This window comes from Maylandia zebra, linkage group LG15, assembly GCF_041146795.1.
Source record: "Maylandia zebra isolate NMK-2024a linkage group LG15, Mzebra_GT3a, whole genome shotgun sequence".
In the NCBI taxonomy this organism is placed as follows: Eukaryota; Metazoa; Chordata; class Actinopteri; order Cichliformes; family Cichlidae; genus Maylandia; species Maylandia zebra.
The window spans coordinates 18,317,554-18,337,281 of NC_135181.1; the positions used below are offsets into that span (position 1 = coordinate 18,317,554).

Genomic DNA, 19,728 nt, shown 5'->3' on the forward strand with positions numbered 1-19,728 from the left:
CTGGGAATAAGTGAGCTATTTATAGCCAGTGAATCGCAGTTTGGGTTTGCATTTTAACTAACTGAATTGGGAATAAGTTGCAGCACTACTATATTTGGCAATGAGTGGGTGTTAAGAGTGGTCAGTCATTCTTGGAAACCAGGAATCTCGGTTTTTGATGTGCTGAGGTCACTTGATAAAGCTAAGAACTTACAATTGTATATCCAGCATTGGTTACATTATTCTTGTGAAGTCCACACTCATCTGTTCAGCTGCACAGTGAATTGTAGCATCATGACTGATGTGTTGACAAAAAATCAATAGGAAATAAATAGGTTTGTGTGTACAGTTATGTTCAGTGAACTGAATGAGTTGACTGGAGTCCTGCCTCGGGCCACAAATTAAGTGCTGTGTGAGGAAGTGTGGCGTCTTTTTGGCTGGTGATGAAATTAATGCATACAGCTGTTTAAAAAAAGTTATGAACGTTATGATCATTTTGGAGGTTTGTGCTGCAGTTAACATACAAGCAAACTCTAGGAGACTATTACAGCAATACTGAAGCCCACAGCCTTGATGATGGCAGTACTTACTGCAGTGCTGCTGAATTAGACTATATTGTTTTAAGACAGATGTGCCCAACGAGATGCCAAGGGAGTGTATATCATTACAGTAAATGACAGGCTGTGGATGAGGTCTATCTGTGGCCAAAGGCTTTTGGGTATTGAAAATGAATCTGCAGCTGACGAAAACCAGACCTAATGCTTGCCAAAGGTCCCTGCTTCTAACATCATGTACCACCTACACGGTTTAACCTCAGCGGACAAAGTGATGTAATAAATAAAGTGGAAAAACACGAGTTACAAACCAGGACAGTCAGAGTGGACATCGGCGCATTTCACCTCCTTTCTGATCATTTTGAGTCCTACTACTAGTTTGACTGGGTTTCGGATTCACTTGTATATGAGGGTGGTGGTGGACAAACAGTGGCTGATAGAGGGGGAGAATGAACGAGAGAGGGCTCGCGCTCCCTCCCTCCCCCTCTCTCCTCTCGAGCGCACCGACTGTGACTCCGCTCCCTCTCTCCTACATTCAAACATGGCGAAACTCTTTGCCATTATACCACCACCGTCACCCTCACCTTTCTCCAGTCCATCGCTGTCATCACCACCAACGCCATCACCATCTTCGCCACCATCGTCACCGTTATCTCCGGTAGCGTGATGACCCGCGAGGATGGAGAAGTTGTCGGCGAGCCTGTCGGAGATCACTTGGAGCCCGTTGGCGCTGCCGCTGGACGCGGTGGTCAGCAAGTTCCGTCTGCCCACTCTGGTCCGCCTGGCCCACGGTAAGAGACATAAACCTGCTTCACTGGGTGATTTTACCTCCGACACGACCATAAGAAACTTTTTACACTTTTTTTGTTGTTGAATTCTTTTGCCAACTGTTGTTAGTTAACGCTGAGGCTCCTTATCACTACAATTATCGTAACCGTGACGCTAGTGAAGAAAAATGATGACGAGTAATGAAGAAAAGGGTGAAAATATAAATAAAGTGTGTTTGTGGGAAGCTTTAGAGTATAACGTTCGGTGGGGTTTAAAACAAGTGTCCAAATTTAATGGAGAACGTGTGAAGTGCTTTAATGGCATCAAGGTCGGCAGAAAAAAAATACCTTTTCCGGTTTTAACTTTCAAAATAAATGTTCACATTCGTCAGCGCGTTTAGTAAGAGGGAAAGCTTGAAATGCAAAAAACTGTAAGCAGCTAACTTGAGCAAAACCAACAAATCTATGAGCACAACGAATTGAATTACTCTTTAATTTAGGCAGATGTTTTGTATAGATGAGTGCAATAGAGCAGATTAAAATAAATGAATTTAAAAGAAAAACATTGGCTTTTAAATAAAAACAGTATAAATAAAAAAATGTGTTTTACTGGTCTGCTAATATTAAAATGCGATTACAGTAAACTTCTCTAAACTTAAGGCACTACAGATTAGTAGAGGATATATTACATGCTCAACATACGCTTTCATTTACATGTCCAGTATATTATATCTTTGTTACGTTGCTCATGTCTATGTCACAAAAATAAATAAATAAGTACATACATCAATGGTAATACGGGATTAAGAGTTAATAGGTTTTATTGTTGATCCCAGTCGCCAGTGCCAGGTTCTTGCTCTTACTTTGAAACCAATCTGATGGTGTTTCCGTTAATATTTTAGTTCAGACTGGCCACCTTGATACACCCGCTGCACCCGTGCCGCACTAGTTCACTGACACGGGCAAGACGCGTTTTAACGTTAGTGTCAAGTTTTCTATTAATTTCTCATGTTTTTCGTTGCCAGCGTGATCCTTCACGTTCACCTTCACCAGATTCGGTGTCTTTAATTTGGAAACGGGCGACGGGTGTCGTGGCCAAAGTTGTTCCAGTCTCAGCGAGGCCTGGAAAGCAACAAAGTATCTGTTGTGCTGTTGAAGTGCTGCTCAATTCTATTCATATGCAAATGCTGTAATCTGTCGGCGAATGTAGTGAATACTAACGAGAAGCAACTCTGGAGAAGAAAAAAACCCTCCAAGTTTCCCCGCTGCACAAAAGCGCGCACCCGAAGCCGTGTCACAGTCCCGGAAAAATTACGCACCTTACTCCCGGCAGCGCGCCTGAACATCGCATAGAGAGACCTCCCGTAGGTGTTTATTAACTGCACTGTAGTTACCCCACTCGTGATGCCTCCCTTTTTGCATATCCAGCCAGCCCAGATGGTAGTTAGTTATTTACAGCAGGGCATGATGACAGCTCCGTTTCAGGGCAGCGTCAACAAACAACTACAGTGTTTATCCATATGGTGTGTGTGTGTGTGTGTGTGTGTGTGTGTGTGTGTGTGTGTGTGTGTGTGTGTGTGTGTTTTCTCCGGCAAGAGTGGGTAAAGATGTAATTGAGTGTGATGGGCTGCAATATGAACGCTGCAGACTGCAAATTAAATAGCCACCCAACTGACTGCATTGAGGCTACACAAGGAAAGTTTTCAACCTGTCTGACTCCCTTAGAATATATCAGAGTGGTTAGTAGTGGAAGTGTTTGTGGGGTTTGTCTCAGAACCTAGAAAAAAATAAATGGGTATAACACTTCTCCTAAATTGAAAGGAAACTTCAAAAAGGCATTTATCACAGACCCTTTCAAAGCTCCCTCCCAACTAAAGAAATACCTAGGTGCAAAAATCAAAGTTTAAAACAAAACAGTGGCCCAAACATTGAGGTTTTGAACAGGGAGAAATGTTAAGATAACAGAGAATTACTACATCCTCAGGCAAGAGCGATATAAGACATACTAACATCACAGTTTAGTACGAAGCATTGAATTGGAATGAGCAAAACTTCCTGAAGAAAGCTAACATTGTTTCAGTAGATAATGTGCTTTATTTCTTCCAAGTATCCTTTTCTGTGTTTATAGTCAGCCATCTATCAACATGATTGTTTGACTCAAAGGCTTGGGAGTAACATTGTGTTGCGTGATTGAATTGTACTGCTGTGCTATCAGCAGAAATCAATGCCACTGTGCTACACAGCTCTTGTGAAAGCCGGACTGCCCTGTTTGTGTGTTTGTGTATGGGGGCTGTGTAATTGTAGGTTGCCAGTTGCATAGCAGGGTCCTGATGAGTAGGTTAGCGGGGGGTGATCCATCACTGATTGTGGTAATTATGTGTGCTTTTTACGAGGGTGTTTTAATGTTTTCCACTGCTGAGTTGCTAAGTGTGACCTTAGAATTGAGAAACCTGAGACTTGCACACTATTTGCCTATTCCTTTCTGAGTGTGTGTTTGTTTGCTGCAGGTGAATGTGTGGAGGGTCTGTCAGAGGACGATGTGGTGCTCTTACACTCCTGCCGTCAGTGGACCACAGTGACGGCCCACAGCTTAGAGGAGGGTCACTATGTAATTGGTCCCAAAATTGACATCCCTCTGCAGTATCAGGGTGAGCATGCATCTGCACATACACTTTGCTTTTATACATCAGCGGGGAGAAAACCTTTGTCCTAAATATATAGATTTTCCCTAAAATGTTCATTTGCTGCAGGAGTAAAAAACAGGTCAAGAATTTCTACAGGATTCTTTTTCTCTGAAAGCATCTACAAACAAAATAGCTGTGGATCAATAAGCTGAAAGTTCAATATGTTATTTTCTTTGTGTTGTTCCTTCAAATCTTATAATACCATTTAATTAAAGTGTTAAGATTTAATTAAGCTTAATATACAGTACTGTGCAAAAGTCTTGAGTCTCGAGTCCTATTTTAACTTTCTTCTCATCTTTTAAAGTTGTCTTGAGCAGTAGTTCTTCAGGCTGTCTGAAGATTTTTCAAAGCTTTTCTTTGGAAATTGGCTGTTTTTCACTCATTGTCAGTCTCTTCCTTGTAGCTGGCTATTTCCTGAGAATTCTTTTGATTGTTAAGCCACTTAACACTGACCTATATGAATCATTCAAAGATCAAAAGGCACCTCAACTCCACGAATGGACCAGTGTTGTGTCTACACATAACAGACAACTTAGCAAAGAACCAAAGCAGCCTGTCACCAAAATGCATTATTTGTTACAGTTTCTTCAGTTATATCTATGCAAAATTCTACAGATAACACATTTTGAGAGATATAAAATAGCAATTTTGCACTAAAAAGGTTATTTTCAAAGTACTGCTAGCTGAAAATTTGGCATATCACAGCATGGTGTGTACAGGCAAGAAAAATTATAGCAGATGAACCACACCTGAAAGTCATGTCCATGAGAAATAGGAAACAAATCTAGCAAACACCTGACTTGGGACCTGAGATGTGCATCTGCACAGTCTACTGTTTGCTGAGGCCTCATCAGAAATGGTCTCAATGGAAGGGTGGCGGTCAAGAAGCCATTCTTAGAAGGGAAACAGGGAGAAAAGGTTAAGAAAAGAACTGGACTAAAAATCAGTGGCAACAGATCTTATGGAGTGACGAATCCAAACTTGTGGAGAGTGGAGGAGGTCAGGAGCAAGCAACAAAGATTGTCTAGAACCATCTGTAAAACATGATGTCTCTGTCCTGGTTTTGGGCTGCATTTCAGTCCGTGTTGTTCAGCATCTTGTCAAAATTGACAGAATCATGAATGCAGAAAAGCACAATCAGATTTTGAGCCACCGTGCAATACCATCTGCAAAGCATCCGATTGGCAACAGCTTCATTTTTCAGCATGATAGTATTTACAAACACATTATTGCCAACCAAGTAAAAACATACCTGTATTTAAAAAAAAAGACCAGTGTCTCAAGACTTTTGCGCAATACTCACTATGACTGCATCCTGTGTTTGACACAACACAGTTTGCCAGCATGCTCTAGGGATAAATTGTGCAGCTGTATTTCTACTTAAGAACAGCTTCAAGCACAGTGCTCAGTAGTTTTTTTCCTACATCTATCAAGAAATAAAAAAGTTTCACATAATTGTCATAAACGAACTGAATTTATATTAATAACGACCCTCCCCAACTCCTCCCTCCAGGGTTGATTGGAAACTTCCCTTCTTTGTGTGTTATGTCAGTAAAAACCACTCCTTATTAATGTGAGGTAATTCATAATTAATAATAGAATTGCTGATGCTCCAGTTCATTCAGGAGAGTTCACACTCTTGTTCAAGAAAATGAAAACACCTTGAAACACACAAACCTTCCCCTGACCCTGTTAGTACCAGTAGAAATGTTAGCGGACATCCTACACTTTCCAATCTATTCCAGTAATTCTGTCAGTTTTCTGCTAAGTAATAAAAAAATAACACAATAATCTGGAGCCATTAATTTAACTTTTATTCTTCAAATCTATCAGAGTACCTCTAAACGAATTACAAACTAAAATAATCAGTTATTTAATTTATACTGGGTCTTGGTGTAGTCAAGCTATTCTTAGCTCCTCCCCATTTCAAAACAACTTTTATCTGATTGGTTGTCCCTCACAAACAGAATGTTTAAAAGAGAGATGTGCGGGGGTCATCTTTTGACATTCAGAGCCTTGTGCCTGAGGTGGCCATATTATGGACATCCACGCACTCTGATATTATACAGATCCAAAAGTTGAAATACTCTAAACAAGTTTACTTAAACCAGAGATTTCGTCCCTCATTATGCAGTATAAAACTTTTCCTATCCTTAATATGATCATCTGCCATTGTAACAGACAGGGAATGAATAAAAGCATAATAGAATCTCTTTGCGGAGGAGTTGCGTACTTTAAACTCTTAATGTACAGATGAGCACATCTTCTACTACCACCTTCATTCACACATTCACTCGTGTACCATGTGACCTTGTCTGACTCCAGTTGTCCATTGACTCGCGTCTTCCTGCTGAATGAGTCTAGCCAGCATGACCTCACCGGAGCTCATCCCCACCATCCCATTGTTCCGACTCTCAACCCAGTCACATTATTCTCAGTGTAACTGGATCTTAATGCCTTCTCTCCATTGCTTCCTCCACTGATGGAGTGCTGATGTCACCTCACGCTACAACATTTGGCTGGGAGGGGGGAGTATGTTGAGATCATTCAGCATTTCATATCTGAAACACGTGACAGCTAGTATTTCCCAGAGATTAGAAACACAGAAAGTAATAAAATAGCAAATATATATATATTACCAAGTAGAATAAAGAATGCCCAATAAAGGTAACAACGATTCACTAGTTTGTTCAGTTTCTTTGTTTTTTAAACTTATTTTATTGGTTTAGTGTTGAGATTGGATTGAAAGCTATAAATTATAATACGCACAATAAAGGCAAGCTTTTGTTTTATTCTTATATTCATGAATGCTTATTAAAGATGGTGAAATATTTTAATTAATAAGGTCAGCTTAAGTCCTGTGAGCCAAAGAGCTCCGGCTTCAGACTCAGCTCAGGCTTTTTCTTTTCACTCTTGGCTCTGCATGATGTCATGGAGAGGGGATATCCTTCCTATAGTCATAACTAAGGAGGTGCAAGGCTCATTAAAGGATAAATGGGAATTACTTTGGACTGACTGTTTAAAGCTGCTCTAGTAAACTCCTAGATGTATAAATAAATAAATCTATGCAGAGTCGGAGATATGCAGATTTTTTTCAACTTAATGGCATTGTTCATTAGCATTGGTTATTTTTTCCAACGTTTCTGTTTATATCCGTTTTAATGTAGAACTTTTGGGGTGTTATCAGTATAAACAGGAAAGATCTGTATAGCCTCTTGTAAGCTCAAAAAGTGGTTAATATTAATGCCTAATTTCAGGATCTGGGAGAGTGAGTTGTTCTTTTATGTTCTCACTCCCAGCGGGTAACGGCCCTCAATTAATTGCTTGAATAATCAGAAGACAGTCTTTTATATGACTTGACTTTCACATTGTAGTCTTAGGCAGAGCTCTGACAAAAATCAACACACAACAAACAGACTGTATTGTCTGCTTCTCCCAGCCAGCTGTGACCCCCTATTTTTCTCTTTTCCTCTTGCAAGAATTGCACAAAGTAATGTTGCCCCTCTCTCTTCTTCACTACACTAAACACAGCAACAATGGACAAACTCAACCAAAGGTCCCTTGCTTACATTCAGTGGGTTTAGAGCCCTTGTTGTGGCCAGTCAGCTCATCCGTGCAGTTCAAACATAAAAGTTCTGGCCACGGAGAAAAGCTGATTAAAACATGCTGTGTGCTTCCAAGATTTAATTAAAAAGGAGTATCTGTCCAGCTTTAAAGATAGAAGGCTGCAGCTCCATAATTCTTTTAGTGACCTATTCTGGCTGTAATCCTTGACTTTACTTGTGTTGTTTTGTTTGTTTGTTTGCAATAAATATAGTTGTTTCTTATTTGTGTCTAATCAGTTTGCAATCGTGAAAAAGTGTGTTCGTAATCAAAGAGTGGTTTTTTATGTGATGAAATCAAATAGGAGACCCTGAAGCAAATCATCAGCCTGACATCCTCTTTACTTAATGATGCATTCCAACAGATCCGAAAAAGACGCATTTACATGAACGCATCCTTTTAGCACTACTTTTGTGTCCCTTTAAATATGTTAGATGAGTTGCTTTGGAATCACAGGCCATCGTCTGTGATGAGCTAATGTCTGTGTGATGACTTCATACAGGAAGTCTAAATAAGCGTAGGATGAGTGCAATATAGGTTTCCCCGTGGGGATGGACAACAGGATGCCTCCCTCCTTCTTCTCCTCCCTGCTTGTCTGCATCCTCGTCTACCCATCACTGAGAGGCTGGGATGACAGAGGACAGAAAAGCTGAATGATCACTTATCATGAATGGGATTAAGGGAAGCAACTGAGGCTGCAACCACCCTTGTAAGGTGGACCCAGTGGCCAAAAGCCTTATGTGGAAGCCTTTACAAATACCAGCCTGCTTTATCATATAGCAAGAGCAGCTTTTTAATATGACGTCACATCTGTGTTCTGTTGCCTATCAGCGACATTTGGAATCTCACTTTTGACTAAATATACATTTCCAGAATTGAGCAGGGCTTTGTTTAGGTTGGTGGTAAACCTTGTTTTATTTCCAACTCCTACTCTTTGAGGGGGTGGTGGGTTGTGTTGAAAAGTGGGATTTTGCTGGTATTGTTAGGTGGGTGGAAGCTCCTTATCCTAGGGGCTCATTTTGAATTGGAAAGTGGGGGGTGGAAGAAAAAGAGAATGAGAGAGCTTCTGGCGTAGATGATGGTGGAGTTTGGTATTCTACTCTGTCTACCAGACAAAAAAACCCAAAAAAACCCCAAAAAAACTTCTCTTGTTCATTCAAACTCTGACTCTGTGAAAAGAAGGAGGATCCTCGAAAGGATGTAGTCGTTCCATTGCAGTCTGATAAACTGGCCAACAGGAGCAAAGCATTTAAAATGTCCTTTGAACAATGTCGGTTTGGTTTACGGGCTGTTAAATGACTCTTTTCAATGTTGAAAAGAGGCAAAAAGGCAAAAAAAAAATATTTACAGCTTCAACAGCACAAAACTTAAGTTCAGGAGGGTGAAAGATTTACAGACGAGGGGATGAGCAAGGGACAGAAAGAGTCAAAGAGAGAGAGGGATGAGTTTGTGTGTGTGCGTGACAGTGTATGTGTAAGTGTCTCCATGGTGATGTGTCTCTGCTCTGCGTGAGAATGGGGGTCCTTTATTCGTTACTGTGGCAACCCAGTCGGCTGTCGATTGGGAAAGAGCTGGTGCCAGGTCATAGGTCACTGAGGTGTCTTTATATTCCTCTGCTGCAGATGTGTGTGCTTTTATAGTGAAACTATAAGCAGCCGAAAAGGAACTTTTCACCCGCTCTTTTTCCCCGCCTCTGGCTTTTTCCTAACTCGCTCTCCCCTTCCACTCTTCTCTTCCTACCTCTTTTCACTGTTTCTCTTCTCCCATCTCTCAACATAATCTTCTTCTGTCTTCTCTCTCATTTCCTTTGCCACTCTTCACCCCTTTCTTTCCTCCTGTATCACACCGATCTTCTCTATAGGCAAATTCAAGTTGCTGGATGAAGACCGGGACGTCAGGGATCCAGTCCAGTATTTCTCTAGTGTGGAGGAGGTTGCTGGTGCCTTTCCAGACCGAGTTTTTGTCATGGAGACGATCACTTTCAGTGTCAAAGTAAGGCACGCCTATAATGAATTTCCACTTCAGCTTTGCCCTATTTACCACCACAGCAAAAACGTGTTTGAAAGAAAGCGAACAGACACTGAATAGACAATAAAGACAGCTTTAATGAAATCTAAACAGCATTAAGATTTGGTCAAAACTGAAAGGTGAAAAGCCTTCTTCTAAGGTGTTTGAAAAGTGAAGGGACACTCTTCCTTCTCAACATTTCTGCAACCTCCTCAGACTGTGCACTCGAAGTGGATGCTTGAAGTGTGGCTGTCTGATCACAGTCATTTCATATCTAAATATGTTATAACAAATGAAAAAACAAAGGCAAGGATGTTTGTATTACTGAAACAAAAACTAGGTGTAAAACATGAAATGGTGGGTGAAATCTAGTTGCATTGAAGTTTTCCATAATAGCCTCAAAAGAGGACTTTTCACTTTTGTTTAACCAAATTTAGATATAGACTTCTTTTTTCGAGGCCATGATTGGCTGACGAGAATTTGGTCCAAAAAAAAAAGGTCCATGGATGGGGAGTGGCTTTTAACTACAGGTAGTTAACTAACCACAACAGTACTTTTATAGTAATTAATCCCTGAGTCATGCAATATCTTATACACATATACATCCATGTCTGTGTTGCAGGTTGTTTCAGGGGAATTTAGTGAAGACAGTGAGCCCTACAGTTTCACTCTGCAGGCTGGAGATGAGCTGTCGCTCATGGGGAAAGCAGAGCTTCTCTGTGCCACTCCCTCAAAGGAAAAGACGGGACTGAGCGCGCTTCTTAGACGACTAGGAAAGACTCCCAGAAGTAAGTCAGGCTGAACTATTGAGCTGTAAAGTTATGAAGCGCCGTTTCAGTTGTAGAACATGCACACGAGAACGAGGAAAACAAAAGCACTGGCAGAACTGAAGGTTGCTGAAGTTCATTCCTTTTTTTTTTTTTGAAGAATACCAGTCAGCCGCAACATTTAAGCCTCCTGCCTAATATTGTTTAGGTGTCCTTCATGCCGCAAAAGACAGCTTTGACCTGTCGCAGCATGGACACAGGTTCCCTGGGGCTGTTCGTTGGCAGAAGATCTTATGGGTCCTGTGGATTGCAGGGTAGGGCCTTGATGAGTCCTGCGGATTGGGAGTCCAGACCCGGCAGTGAACACATTGGACTCTTTGTGTGGTCCTAGAGCCATTCTCGAGCATTTTTTACAGCGTGGCTGGGCACATTGTCCTGCTAGTGGAGGTCACTTGTGTTGAAGATATCCTGTTGCTATTGGTGGGTGGGAGGGGGTGGTATTTGGCGCATGTGAAAATAACTTTCAGAACCCAGAGTTTCCCAGCAGAACATTGCGCTGTAACAAGAAGATCAAAGGTATTCACTTCACATTGAAATCTGTGGATTTGTGGTTCAAACATAGACATTTTTGAAAAAGTTAAAATTGTATTATTGTTGTGTTAGGACTGATCCACCCGTGAACTCCTAAATATCTTCTTTGTCTCTTCAGGTAAAACGCCCTGCCTGGTCTGCATGAACCATCGCACCAATCAAAGTGTCAGTTTGCCCTTTGGCTGCCGTGGACGCTTCTGCACACGCTCTCCACTGGAGCAAGGCATGCTGGGGGGGGAGCACACGGTGCGCAGCATCATCGAGAGAGTCCGCCTCCCCGTCAACGTGTCTGTGCCGTCGAGGCCGCCACGAAACCCCTACGACCGTCACGCAGTACGAGAGGGCCACCGCTACAAGCTGCTCAACATAGTCAGCAAGACGGTGGTGCTCTGCATGGTTCTCCGCCATCAGGAAGTCTCCCCCTCCCACTTTTTGTTGCTGCGTTGCATGCCCCGGTTTAATGTGGCCGAGGCCTCCGTGCACAAAGCAGCATTGGAGAGCCTTCTTCTGCGACATGCATTTGACCCAGATGCCTACTCTCGTGCTGTTAGAGAAACTCGGCCAGAATTGGAGTGTATGACTGAGGAGTGTGTGAGCCCACGGCGCTCTCGCGTGTGCGTGTCGAGCCAGGACTCATTGGCACCGGCACTGCAGCGTCTCTCAATGTGCGGGTATGTTGGTGGAGTCTCAGACAGCGTATCTCAGCGCTGCAGGGACTCCCTTGGAGAGCGGCTAGGGGAGGGGCCAGGTGAGGAGAGGGAGTATGTGACTCCTGAATGGACTGAGGGTGAAATGAGGACCGCTGAGGAAATCCCTTATGAGGAACTCTGGACCAATCAAAATGCAGAGGGCTTAGGAAAGGAGCCAAACCTCATATCCTTCCATTCATCTTCCTCACTGGATGGTTCTCTTGGTACCGTGGTGACAAGAGTGTCTACCCCGCCACCTGTACCTCCAAAATCTGATGCTGTGAGTTGCAGTCCTTGCCTCCCATCCATCTTCTCGTTCTTCAGTCTGTCATCCTTCTTATCTGTCCACAGTAGCATCCGGCTGTTAAAAGTCAGGATGGCTGCCTTGAATTATTCATACACAACAGCTCTTAAACCCCACTGATACACTCAACGCAAATACAAGCGCACACTGACTGTAATGCACACTGACTGGAAATGCTGCAATACACCACCCTTACTCTTATAGCACATACAGATATACATAGATAGATAGAGATACATAAGCTGGTCAGCCTCAACATAAAAACCACGTACACAGTGTTGTGTAAGCCTATTTGTGCTGCCAAAATGGCTCTAACCTGTTTCTCCATAGACATGGGATCCCTTAAGATGTCCTAGAACAAAGGTAGTGGATCCTCTGGGAATGTTCTGGCACATTACACAGCTCAGATTGGGATCTGTCATGTCTGGATAACCAGTCAGTGTCTTTGTATTTTTTCCATGTTCTCGAGGAGTTTTTGCAGTGTTTCGGGGAGGATTGTTCTTTTAGGAGAAACCACTATCATCAGTTCCACATTGCCATGGGAGCTGTTATTGACCTGGGTTGGTCGTACGTGTCTACTTATCTCCATCAATGTAAGGACCCAGGATTTCCAAGCAGAACTAGAGAGAATCAGTGCTGTCGTTCACTTCACTCATTAGTGGTTTTTAGGTTGTGGCTGATTATTTCTAATGAATTGAACCGAAAGCTAAAGCTATTAAGACTGCTGAAGCTTTTTAATGTGATTGCTATAAATCAGCACTACAACTCCTAGGAGAAATTTCTTAAACATATAGAGCATTTCAGTTTTTTAATATTATAAGGATTACTTGGATTATGGATTATTGTGTGAATTAACTTGCTGAGACCAGAAGAAAAAAATCTGTCTGAAAATAACCAAAGGAAATTAATTTCCACAGACTTGATTGGCATGGTTGTTTTAGTTTGCTCTTTTTAATATCATATGCAGCAAGGTCCTAACTTCAATAGCAGAGTGGTTATTCAGCAGCTAAGCCCTAGTCTTTCCTAAGCTAGCACGTGTCATTGATTTTCTCTCTTTAAATAACATAGAAATTCAAAGATGTGTGACTAACACATTACCTTTACTGTAAATGGACTGATCATGCTTCCATGCATAGTCACCCCTTCAAGTTCCCATTTGGAGCCAGGAAATCTCCCATTAAAGTCTCATTGACTGGCTCCATCAGAGTTCCCAGGGTTTGGCTTGACATTGAGTTACAGAAAAGTCTGAGAAGGTCATACCTAGGAATTTTTTTTCTTCAGAAAATAAGCATTGCAGGTGATATATTGTTAGCTTTCTTTGTACATTTTTGTGAATTTGTGGTATTTTTTACTTTTGCTTTTGGTGAGACCAAATAACTGTTGTTCTACTGATTACAAATGAATTAATCACCTCTACTGTTTTCCCCTAAATGCTGCTGTACAGCAAAAATGCAGACTTGCCTTAAAATATTCCTTTTGTAGCGCATAATGAAATTTATAACATGCATTACATGATGTATAATGAAATTTACTAGATTAATTTTAACACTCAAACTGGTGCAAGTCAGGCTTTATGTAGACTATAAAGGTTCTTTTTTAATATGGTAATGCATTTTCTGTACAGATCTAGTGTTGACCTTAAAGCTGGGGGTCGACCAGCACTTCCATGAATTAAAACATCTCTTTTTTCTTGTCTTTTTAAAGAGGAAATGGTGTCCTATTGAAAACGATGTTGTTTTACCTAGTGAGCTGTTTCACATTTCTAAGAGTCTTCCCAGGCAATGGTGTCCATGTGTAACTGTGTATGTTGTTTGTAAAGCGCACATTTTCATGCTTTTGTTTTGTTTAATTAACTTTTTTTCCCTTTTAAAGTGAGGGCAGCGGAACAGAAAGGTTTGTGTGGGTGTTGACGTCTCCTCTGCAACTGGATTATACCCTGTCACACATAGCGTTCTCCTGATATTTAGCCTGCCAAGACACTGTGTGTGTGTGTGTGTGTGTGTGTGTGTGTGTGTGTGTGTGTGTGTGTGTGTGTGTGTGTGTGTGTATCTAGATGCTGCTACTGTGTGTAAGGACTTTGTTTGAGTTGTAAAGGTCACAAAGTTTGACATTTACTATGTGTTGCACGCACACACTTGCACAAAGCCTCCTGAGAAGTCTATTTTTAAGATTAACCTTTTTTTATTTGGCTGTTGTGTGTGTTATTGTTATGCTTATGTTTCTGTGTGTGTGGTTTGTGCTTGCAGGTGAGAGAGGAGTGTCGCTATTTGATCGCCCCTCCAGTTCCCCCTCGTTGCTCCAAAGGAGGCTCCATCTCCAGTCCAGCTCCCAGCCCTCCTGTTCCACCTCGCTTCCCCAAAACGTCCACCTCCCCGAGACCAAACATCTCCTTTTACTCCTCTGGACTACAGGACAGGTACAGTATAAAACACGTAATGTGTAAATCCTTATTTTGACATACTGGTATCATTTTAGAGAGGATTGAAAGCCTTTTCTGGTTTCACTGCTTGACATGATTGATTACACGAAAAGGGAGAGAATGAAGTTCCTCGAGTTCCAAACTACTGCAAGAGTCCAAATACTGTAGCTTCAAACAGAGCTACTGCAATGGCTGTTTCCAAATAAATTGCAATGAAAAATGTCCAAAAGATATGGATGTAGACACCCATTAGTTTGTGGACTTCTATTTTCAAGTCTCAAGTTTAGATTGTTTTTTCCTTAGTGCAACCCACCTGACGAGCAATAATATTTGTCTGATAAGTCACCAACATGCGGGGAAGTCTTTTTTTTTTTGGCTGCATTTTTCAGCTCTGAAAGGTTACTGCTTACAGATTTCCCGTTCTTGCCCTTTAAAGAAGATTATAAGGTATATGGAAAGAAAGTATGGGAAGGTTATCTAATCTGAACTGACAGAAGCACAGAAAGCAATGCCATTTTACAATATGAAGCTCCATATTGATTGTTTGCTTGTTCTATAAATAGACGATATATGGAATGATACATTTTTTATGAATTGACAGCAAGCTAAGGAGAATTTTTCAGCAGGTAGCTGCTGGAACTTGAAATATGGTCATTTAAATACTTTTGTAAATATGATATGTAGCTGATATGTAACATTTCCATTTTCTCTGTCTTGTCCCAGTTGCTCCCCCTCCCCCGATGCCTCCCTCTACTGTTACCCGTGCTCTTGGGGTGACTGCTCTGCCCCTAATCCTACTAGTCCTGAGCCTGTCTCTGGCATCCCTACAGACAACACAGCCAATCCTCAGCCTGCACAAGCCACCTGGGCAGAGCCATGGGTGGATTCCTTCACTTCCTCTGGACTTCGACTCAGACCGCCACCCCCACAGAGTCGATTTGCTCCCTTTGGGGCGTTGAACCCCTTCAACCGCCAGTCCCCTTGTCCCTCGCCTGAGCCTGCTCCCAATTCCACAACAGATTCTTCCAGAGGCGCGGAGGGTGGTGGGACATCAACAGGAGTCCCTGAGGGGTTGTCCCCGCTCCCTGACCCTACCTGGCGACCTCCCGCTGACCTGTCTGCTCTGTCATTGGAGGAAGTCTCAGCTTGCCTGCGGTTTATTGGCCTATCAGAGGCAGCGGTGTCCGTGTTCCAAAGGGAGCGAATCGATGGCAGCTTGCTGGTGCAGCTGACTGAAGATATCTTGTCACATGACTTCCACCTGAGCCGACTCCATGTGACCAAGATCACACAATTCATACAGGGCTGGAGGCCCAAAATCTAATATACACACTGTCCTGAGAATGTGCCTGTTGGCTGCTGAGCCTCCCTGAATGTGCCTTCCACTGTGACCAACTGGCTGCTGAGCCCAATGAATGAAACTGAAGGAAACAACGCCACACTGTGGTCAAACTGTAGAATTGACACTTGACTGGCTCTAATGCTCAAAGTCAGACTGACATGTTTCCTGTCTGAATCACAGTCTGGCACTACTTTACTAACAAATGGCTACAACAGAGAGCTCCAGGATAAAAGTGCCCTCTTTGGAACTTAAAGTCTGATTTAAACAATGTGTGGCGTTCACACCGTTCAACTTAGAATTTGATATGCAGGGGAAATTTCTATCATTTTACTTTAAATGAGATTTGATGAATGAACAGAATTTCAGCACTTTTTAGACACTTTATTTAGTCATCAATAGGTGTTAAATTAATTTCAAGACAAGGTAATTTAAGGAATTGTAACATTTTGACCCTATACAGGTCATTTAGACATCCTTCTTTATTCACTGAGTTTCAGTGGAATGTAATTGGCACAGATAAAGTGGGAGGTTGTTGTAAATTAAAACTACCTTCAAAAGAACAATGAGGAAAATATGAAAAATATCAGACCTCTGAGCAGTCATTGACAAAATTACTGAGGTTTTGGACTGATTTTTTTTTGGTACAGGTCAGTCTATGCTTCGGGAGGGATGATATTTTTATTAACAGTCCCTTTAAAGGTAACAATGAGTGTTATAGTAAAACTCAGAAATGGAGTTGTAAGAGTACCTCAGATTTCTCATCCACATAGATTGATCAAAGTCCTACAATATCAAGAATTGTCACCACTCAGTTTCCTTGGAAAGCTAATATTTCTGCCACTACCTTTGCTGCCTTTTTCACCCACTGTTTTAGATCCATCTGTGAGTGCTTTGTTTCTGTTATAATCTCTTGTAACATCTGCAGATGACCTAAAATAAAGACAGAAAAGCAACAGCGAGAGAGACAGGGGAGAATTCTTCATTGAACTTGCTCCACCTGGCCGAGCATGAGGTTATCAGCACAAACCTCATCTTCAGATAGCAGACATTAGAAACTGATAATGAATGTAGTCGAATTTTGTAATAAGTTAACACAGCTACTCTTTGCTTTTCTACATAGCATAAAAAAGCCCAAGTTATTAAGTCTTGGACAGAACAGCTGTGAAGTTTGTTCAATGAATTAAAAAGAAACTCACATAAAAATGTATAATAAATAAACAAAAAAAAAAATTCTACCTAAAATCACTGAGTCAGAAAAATGATAATAAGCACAACACTTCAGTTTCTCTTCTTAGAGCATTAAAAATGAGATGTTTTTACTAGAGATGGACCGATCCGATATTACGTATCGGTATCGGTCCGATACTGACCTAAATTACTGGATCGGATATCGGAGAAAAATAAAAAATGTAATCCGATCCATTAAATATCACGAAAGCACCTCACAAAACTTGCAACACGCCGTAACTCACCTCAGAACGTTAGCACGTCGGAGCAGTATGCATCACGTGATAGAGCGGCTGTGGCATGCGGGACCTGTCGGTGGTCTGTTTGAGCATTTGGAGCTTCGCTAGCAACCCGGCATTTCATCTCCGACAAAGTTATCCCCGAGAGAAGTAAAGCAAGTGTGTAAGTCCATCTCTGAATGTTTGTAAAGCATTCCTGCGTTAAGCTTAATGAGCGACTGCCTCTCCTGCTGCTACTTCAATGGTGAAACTGCTTAACGATCAGCTGATCGGCTTTTCTGTCGCGAGTCCGTGTCTCTTGTTTGTTTTTGGCCCACTTTGCACCAGAAAGAGGAAACCAGCGGCTGAACAACAGCAGCACGTTTAAGCTTGATCAGCTGTTGTTAGAATGTATTTAATATTACTTTCTACTCGAGGATCTTTTTCTACGTAGCTGACGCTGGTAACTGTGCAGGGGCGCATCTAGCAAAGTTTAGCCAGGGGGGCCGATAGGGCATGAACAGGGAAAAGGGGGCACAAAGACACACTTTTCTTTCTTATTCTCATTTAAGATGTCTCGCTTTTAATTATTTAATATTTATCTGAATCTTACACCCAAAGTTTTAATCTGATGTAAAATGTATAGAAGTCCATTACTGTATATAGTGACTATTAAGTCTAATATATATACCCTAGTAAGCTATAGTACTTTTTCCTTTGGGAAGGTACCATCTGTGCAGTCTGCAATTTTGTTGAAGAAAGATGTTGAATCTATTTAATATTTCTTGAAAAATAATTGATTTCCGTGCATTTTTTTTTCACACTGCATCAAATTAAGGTTGATTACGTCGATTAAGCATCATGAGGTGGAGCGTGAGGGGTGGTTCCCTATTTTTTATTTATTTATTTTTGTTGTTGCTGGGAGTTGGAACCCTGTTAGTTAGGTTGCTTAATATTTATGCTAAGTACTCTTTAAAATACCAGAATAGGGAGGATGGTGTAGGTTTAAGTTTATTAGATTGATCAGTATTGCTGAACTATGAAATATTTTTTTTTTGCATACAGGTATAACAGAATAGCTTTAGTGTAGTTGTTGTTTTAAACTTGAGTATGAACTTATACAAAATGCAGCAAGATATTTAAAAAACAGTGTTGATTAAAAAACACTATATCGGATTCATATCGGTATCGGCAGATATCCAAATTTATGATATCGGTATCGGTCATAAAAAAAGTGGTATCGTGCCATCTCTAGTTTTTACACCTTGGTATTCAGAAGTATTAATTCTTTGTAGCATAGATTCAACAAGGTGCTGGAAAATTTGGCTTACATTGACATGATTTGTTGACTACACATCTGTGATGTGAATCTCCTTTTTCACCACATGCCAAAAATGCCATCTGAGTACAGCAAACTCATTGGTGTGTTCAAAAACCACAGTTTGAAGTTTTTATCCTGTTGGAATTAGCCATCAGATTAATACACTGTGCCCATAAAGGCATAGACATGGTCAGCAATGTTGCTATTAAGGTTATCCCCTACACCATTACACCACCAGCAGGAGCCTGAGAAGTTGTTATGAGCCAGGATAGATTCATGCTTTCATGTTTATGCAAATTCTGACCCTGCCATCTGAATGTCACAGCAGAAATTGAGATTCAGGCAGAGTTTTTTCAGTCTTTTGTTATCCAATTTTGGTGAGCCCATATAAACTGTAGCCTGAGTTTCATTTTAGCTGACACCTACTGCTGTAGCCCATCTGCTTAAATGTTCGACTTGTTGTGCGTTCAGGGGTTTTCTTCTGTGTACTTTGGTTGTAATGAGTTGTTACATGAGTTATTGTTGGTTTCCTGTCAGCTTGAAGCATTCTGGTTGTTCTCGGACCTCTGGCACCAAACAAGGCAACTGCTGCTTAGTAGATATTTTCCCTTTAAAAAAAACAACACTACTCTGTAAATCCTAGAGATGGTTGTGTGGCAAAAATCCCAATAGATCAGTTTCTGAAATACCCAAACCAGCCCATCTGGCACCAACAATCATGCCACATTTAGAGTCACTTTAATCATCTTCCTTCCATATTCTGATGCTCAATTTAAAGTTCAGGAGGTCATCTTTGCTATGTTTACATGCATAAATACACTAAGTTGCTGTCATGTGGTTGACTAGATATTTGTGTTACTGAGCCGTTGAACAAATCTGCTAATGTACAAATCTGCTGAGAGAGGGGCAGATGCCCCCCGGCCCCAAACTAGATCTCTGCTCTTACCTGTGTGTTCTATTTGAGGGGTGTATCCTGAGGACAGTATTGTAATATAACTGGCTACACTGAGGGCAATCACAAAGCAAGATCATCCAAATGATCCAAATAACTGACAATGCAATTTATGTTGTTGTGAATCACTACCTGTAATTTTTTTTACTATTATCCCCAGATTTGATGGGTTTCAGCCAGGGCAAAAGCTGAAGTAAAGTTTCACTCTGATCTACTACACTCATGTAATACTGATCTACTCTGCAATCTTGTAACTACAAAGCCACTGAAGAAATAAAGGAGAGATCAAAAAAATAAACCGAAT

The 19,728-nt window shown here is 41.3% G+C and overlaps 1 protein-coding gene across 2 annotated transcripts; it reads left to right on the top strand.

The window, feature by feature from the left end:
• The first annotated feature begins 776 nt into the window (after positions 1-776).
• On the top strand, positions 777-19,722 carry gareml (GRB2 associated, regulator of MAPK1-like). 2 transcript variants are annotated; one of them, XM_004550584.5, is made up of 8 exons: positions 777-1,324; positions 3,808-3,948; positions 9,449-9,579; positions 10,217-10,382; positions 11,071-11,921; positions 12,418-12,538; positions 14,192-14,361; positions 15,088-15,252. In XM_004550584.5, exons 1-8 carry the CDS (start codon positions 1,213-1,215, stop codon positions 15,139-15,141), a joined length of 1,746 nt encoding a protein of 581 aa, XP_004550641.1. In that variant the 5' UTR covers positions 777-1,212; the 3' UTR covers positions 15,142-15,252. The 2 variants fall into 2 exon arrangements, with proteins under 2 accessions (XP_004550641.1, XP_004550639.1); XM_004550582.3 differs by lacking the exon at positions 12,418-12,538 and having other exon boundaries at positions 779-1,324; positions 15,088-19,722.
• The last annotated feature ends 6 nt before the right edge of the window (positions 19,723-19,728 follow it).

What these genes read in the sequence shown, in the direction of transcription:
- gareml (XM_004550582.3), top strand. Translation starts at nt 1,213, where the DNA reads ATGGAGAAGTTGTCGGCGAGCCTGTCGGAGATCACTTGGAGCCCGTTG. An exon ending in CATCCCTCTGCAGTATCAGG is followed by an intron (nt 3,949 to 9,448) that starts GTGAGCATGCAT and finishes TCTTCTCTATAG; the next exon opens with GCAAATTCAAGTTGCTGGAT. An exon ending in ACTAGGAAAGACTCCCAGAA is followed by an intron (nt 10,383 to 11,070) that starts GTAAGTCAGGCT and finishes TTGTCTCTTCAG; the next exon opens with GTAAAACGCCCTGCCTGGTC.